Genomic DNA, 4797 nt, shown 5'->3' with positions numbered 1-4797 from the left:
GTCGTTGGCCACTGGTCCTTCCCCATCGACCATCCTCCTACCAAATGATCATCTGTCCAAGCACAATCGGTGGTGTCTATGTCCTTTTCTTCTCCTATTAATTTATACAACTCAAATCCTAGTTAAATCGAGTCCAAATTCTCTTTGCACCCTGAAGATGAAGACGCATTTGAAGCTGTTTTCTACACCTCTGTATCATCAATATTAAAACCCTCCTGGGTCAAAATCACCGATTATTTGATCGATTGTGATTTGTCTTTTTAGGGTTTTTTTAGAAGAGACTGGAGATTCTATAGTATCATAAATATTAGAGCTTGTTGATGATGATAAATCGGACCCGTCCACACTCATTCTGCTATCTACTGAAGTTGATCTTCTTTCATTCTGATGATATTCTTAGAAAAGAACTAGATCACGAAAATTAGCCCATCTGGTAAATCTTCTCTCTCTCTCTCTCTCTCTCTCTCTCTCTCTCTCTTTGCAATTTCATCTGAGTGGGAGTCCTGGGTACCGATCACCTTCAGAAGCATTCATGCTAAAGTCATCAATTGGGAACCTTCTTTAGAATGGATCGGTGCTTGAGATTCTGAAAGCACAACAGATGCTTGAGTTTTGCACTTGATTAGTATTTCCTTCTGTTCCATATATAGTATTTCTTTTTTATTACTTCCAAAAACTATTATGGTGTCCGAATCTGTTTAAAAATATAAGCATGGTTTTTGTTTATTTGTTCTTTGATTTGTGTTAATGTGGTTTTTGGTGTGTGTGGTTTAGGAAACTGTGTCAGCTTCCACAAGCTTGAAGGGTTTACCTCATGGTATTATTGAAGCTAAATCAGACTTGGAATTAAAACCTTCATGGTCAACAAGTAGTTCAAAGTCAGAGGTTAGACAATAAGCTAAGTATATTTATGTTTTGGGTAAAAAAATATATGAGTACATTGTGGTTAGGTGTAAAAATAAAGTAAAATTTATGCTTACAGGCGAATATTTCCACTACACATAACTTACCGGCAATTCCAGTGGGTTTGAAATAGAAGCGTAATGTGAATACAATTGTTTAAAAGGTACAATGATGAATAAAAAGTTATATAATACATAAATGTTATATTTAATTTGTGAATAATAGCAGAGCCTAACATTGATAATTTGTGAATAATAGCAGAGCCTAACGCTGATAATTTCAGTTTCTTCAAGAAAATTTTACAATTGTGTTGTTCCATTATGATGGAATGTTGGATGGTTGGCAAGATCTTGAGTGGAGCAATAATGCCATACACGTTGTAGCTCAAAACCAAACAAAATGGTAAGGAGTTTACATTTGACTCTGTTTCAAATTATTCATTTTCTGTCTCATCTGGTCATTAGGGTGTTGTTATGGTATGTAATTATATATTAAATAGCAAAGTTATTTCAGGTGGTTTGCAAATCGATTTCTGCATCCAGCTGTAGTGTCTATTTATGATTATATATTTCTTTGGGATGAAGACCTGGGTGTGCAACATTTTAATCTCAGAAGGTATATTTGTTGTATCTAAGCCATCAATTTTATTGAAAATTTATTTTTATTTAATAGTCCTTTCCTAGACAAAGATTTCAAGCCTCTCAAATGTTTTTTTTGGATCTCAGATATAACATATTTGCTGATGTAAGCATGCATGGAATCAAACAACTAAGAACTGGATAGGTAGATGGTCCAACATATGTCACCATACAAGTTCACAGTTTTGAAGATGGAAATATTACAGCATATGAGTTACTATTTTCATTGTTTGGAAATGTGAATGCTCCTTATGAAGATGGAATTAATGAGTCACGAGCAGAAGCTGCTAAAAGAATAAATGTTATAGAGAATGGTATGATCAGAAATGACATTCAACACAATTATGTATCCATAAGGAACTTGGTAAGTCAGTCAGTTCCCTTTTTGTTTTATTTGAGTTTTAGAGGTAGGTAGGTCATTTTACATTTATATCAACTGATTTGGTTGGGTTGACTTGCAATACTTTTTTGTTCTTAATTCCTCTCCTCTCCATTTTGACCATTTTGTACATGAATGTTCTATATATGTTGTTAAGATGTTCCCCAATGATGATTGTGACCATTTTTTCTAGGTGTATGCAATAATGGAGATACAGACAACTGAAACTTTAGAGAATTCAACCTCACTTCTTGTTACAAGCAGAAAGACAACTGAGACTTTGGAACAACTAACACCACCTGTGATTTCCCACGCACAGACAATTGAAACATCTGAGCCGCCACTACCACCGCCTCTGGTGACAAACATGCTGGAAAGCTTATGAGCTTTTCATTGAACATTAATCCAAGTAAGTTCTTAAAGCTTATGAGCTTTTCGTGGAACATTAATCCAATAATTATGGCAATTTCTAATTTTCTTAAATGTCATAAATGATTAACTTGTTAAATATTATTACAATTTACAAAAAGTATTAAAATTGAAAGGGGGGAGATTAGCTTCTCTCTATTACTTAATAAAATATAATTCATATTTATTCTTAATATCCATCTCTGTTACTTACAAATTTTCTTAGTTTACATGTGGCTGTAGAAACCCTACAAAGATTACATGTGGTTATAATCCTTGTGGAGCTAGGTTTTTCAACGAGAAATACATCTTAGGTAAAAAAAATTATATTTCTACCCTTTTCCAAAGTGTTTTAAATATTTTTCAGTAAGCAAACCATTATACCCTTTTGTCTGTCTAAAAAAAACTATTTCCTCCAATTATCGGTTTTAGTATCTATGTAAAATAAAGAAAAGCACAACACACTTTCATAATTTTATTGATTGAGCAATGTGTAATTCGACAGATATGCATAAGACGAATCAGAAAAAGAAGAAGATCCCGAAGAAGATGATGAAGAAATGGCAGATGCAAGTCCTAAAAACGAGACGAGTGAATTTTATTTTCTGAATTTGATGCGTTTTATTTAATTGCTTTTAAAATTGGTGAAGTCTCATATTTTACGGTACTTTTTATAGGAGAAAGGAGAGGATGAGAAAAAGTTGACATGGATGTTAAGTCTGAAAATGTAGAAGAAAAAGTGAAAGTTGAAGAAGAGAATGTTGTTGCTACTAAAGTAACTGTGAATCCAGACACCAAGTTGCAGGTTGAGGAGAAAAAGGAAAACAAAAAGGTGGACACGAATAAGAAAAAAGAAGCTCCAGTTACCATTAACAAGGAACTCTTGCAGGTATTTCATCTTTAAAATGTGTAATTCTTGTGAATTTTTATAAATTCTTTTGTTAAATTTAAAAAAATATCTCCTATTCATGACAGGCTTTCAGGTTTTTTGACCGCAATCGAGTGGGCCACATTAGGGTAAAATCATGTTTATTTTGTCTTAATTCTCTTACAAATTGTTTCAGTGGTTTTGCTTATTCCTCAAGCACCTAACGTTATGTTATAGTTTAACAAGGGTATAGTTTGCTTTTTTTTTTTTGGTTTGTCTTTTTCAGGGTGTAGAAAAAGCAATTAAATAGAACTGGGAAAGCTATTCTTAAGGTTCATCTACATTGTATGTATTAATTTTGATAAAGTGTTGAATAAAATATTGATATTGGAAATTGTTTGGATTTCTATTCCATATATCATCATGTGTTTGAAATTCTGTCTATGGTTTACATAAACAGGAAATCTACCCAAGTTTCATTGTTGTGATTGGGTTGGTTTTTCAAACTATAATATCATAATTGGAAGTTGCATTTAGCTCTTCTTTGAAAAACTGCTCATTTGTAGCGATTTGTTATTGATATAAATGATTAAAGTTGAATGTTGTTGTATGAAGAAAGGAAATTGGTTGGTTGTGATCTGATTTTAGGGAATGATCCTCCTTTGGGATATTGATGCTGGGCTTGCTCAAATTGACAAGTACTTTCATAGCAATGATAATCATGTGATTGCTGGTGCATTGTTAGGAGTTGGGGTTGTAAACTGTGGTATCATGAATGATTGTGACCCTATGAGTGCTTAATTTTTTTTTTTCTGACCTGTAGTTGTTGGTTGTTGGTTGTGATTTTATTTTGGGTTGGGTTGTTTCAGGCGTCGACAATTTTTGTTGATTATCTGGATAAAGAAAATGCTTCCATTAGAATTGGAGCCATAACTGGTCTGGGCCTTGCATATGCGGGTACCCAGAATGAACAGGTAGGTCCTCCTTATTGTTGACAATTCACACACACACAAACATTGCTGACAGTTGTGTTTTTTCGTTTTCAGATCCATGACAAACTGAGTCAAATTCTTAGTGAACCGAAAGTAGGGTTTGATGTTATCTTGTTCATAGCAATTGCATTGGGTTTGGTGTATATGGAAACTCAAAACAAGGAACCAGCAATGATAAATCTCATGGTGGTGTTCATGAGAACTGCATCAAGTATATATCACCATTCTTACTTTTTTTCTAATTTAATTTATTATTCTTAATGTTAATGTTGTGAAGGCATAATGACATATATATATATATATATATATATATATATATATATATATATATATATATATATATATATATATATATATATATATATATATATATATATATATATATATATATATATATATATATATATATATATAGGTTCCACTTCAAGTTTTGGTTCGAAGACAAATAGCTCGGTTGTTGGATCATTGTCTTCAATGTGTTAGACTTGTATACAATGAATTAGTAAAGGTATTATCTTTTTTTCTTTTTCTTTTTCTTTTTTTATAATTCAGAATAAATAAATATTTGGGAAATATTTCAGATCACCCATAGTTGTCTAGTGCATGAAC

General features: G+C 32.3%; 1 protein-coding gene and 1 long non-coding RNA gene across 2 annotated transcripts; both read left to right on the top strand.

Annotated features, from left to right (window-relative positions):
• Positions 1-681: 681 nt before the first annotated feature.
• LOC111887481 (uncharacterized) lies at positions 682-2305 on the top strand. Its single transcript, XM_023883655.3, has 6 exons — positions 682-696; positions 775-885; positions 1187-1305; positions 1417-1518; positions 1629-1647; positions 2114-2305. Exons 1-6 carry the CDS (start codon positions 682-684, stop codon positions 2303-2305), a joined length of 558 nt encoding a protein of 185 aa, XP_023739423.3.
• A 248-nt stretch (positions 2306-2553) lies between these two features.
• Positions 2554-4004, top strand: LOC111887476 (uncharacterized). Its single transcript, XR_002848781.3, has 4 exons — positions 2554-2642; positions 2834-3345; positions 3483-3541; positions 3845-4004. It is a non-coding gene; the product is annotated as an uncharacterized LOC111887476 (long non-coding RNA).
• The last annotated feature ends 793 nt before the right edge of the window (positions 4005-4797 follow it).

This window comes from Lactuca sativa, chromosome 2 (assembly GCF_002870075.4).
Source record: "Lactuca sativa cultivar Salinas chromosome 2, Lsat_Salinas_v11, whole genome shotgun sequence".
Taxonomy (NCBI): Eukaryota; Viridiplantae; Streptophyta; class Magnoliopsida; order Asterales; family Asteraceae; genus Lactuca; species Lactuca sativa.
Note: the sequence above shows the minus strand (reverse complement) of the source record. Positions and strands in the feature narration are given on the sequence as shown.

What these genes read in the sequence shown, in the direction of transcription:
- LOC111887481 (XM_023883655.3), top strand. An exon ending in CAAGTAGTTCAAAGTCAGAG is followed by an intron (nt 886 to 1,186) that starts GTTAGACAATAA and finishes TGATAATTTCAG; the next exon opens with TTTCTTCAAGAAAATTTTAC. An exon ending in GCTCAAAACCAAACAAAATG is followed by an intron (nt 1,306 to 1,416) that starts GTAAGGAGTTTA and finishes AAGTTATTTCAG; the next exon opens with GTGGTTTGCAAATCGATTTC.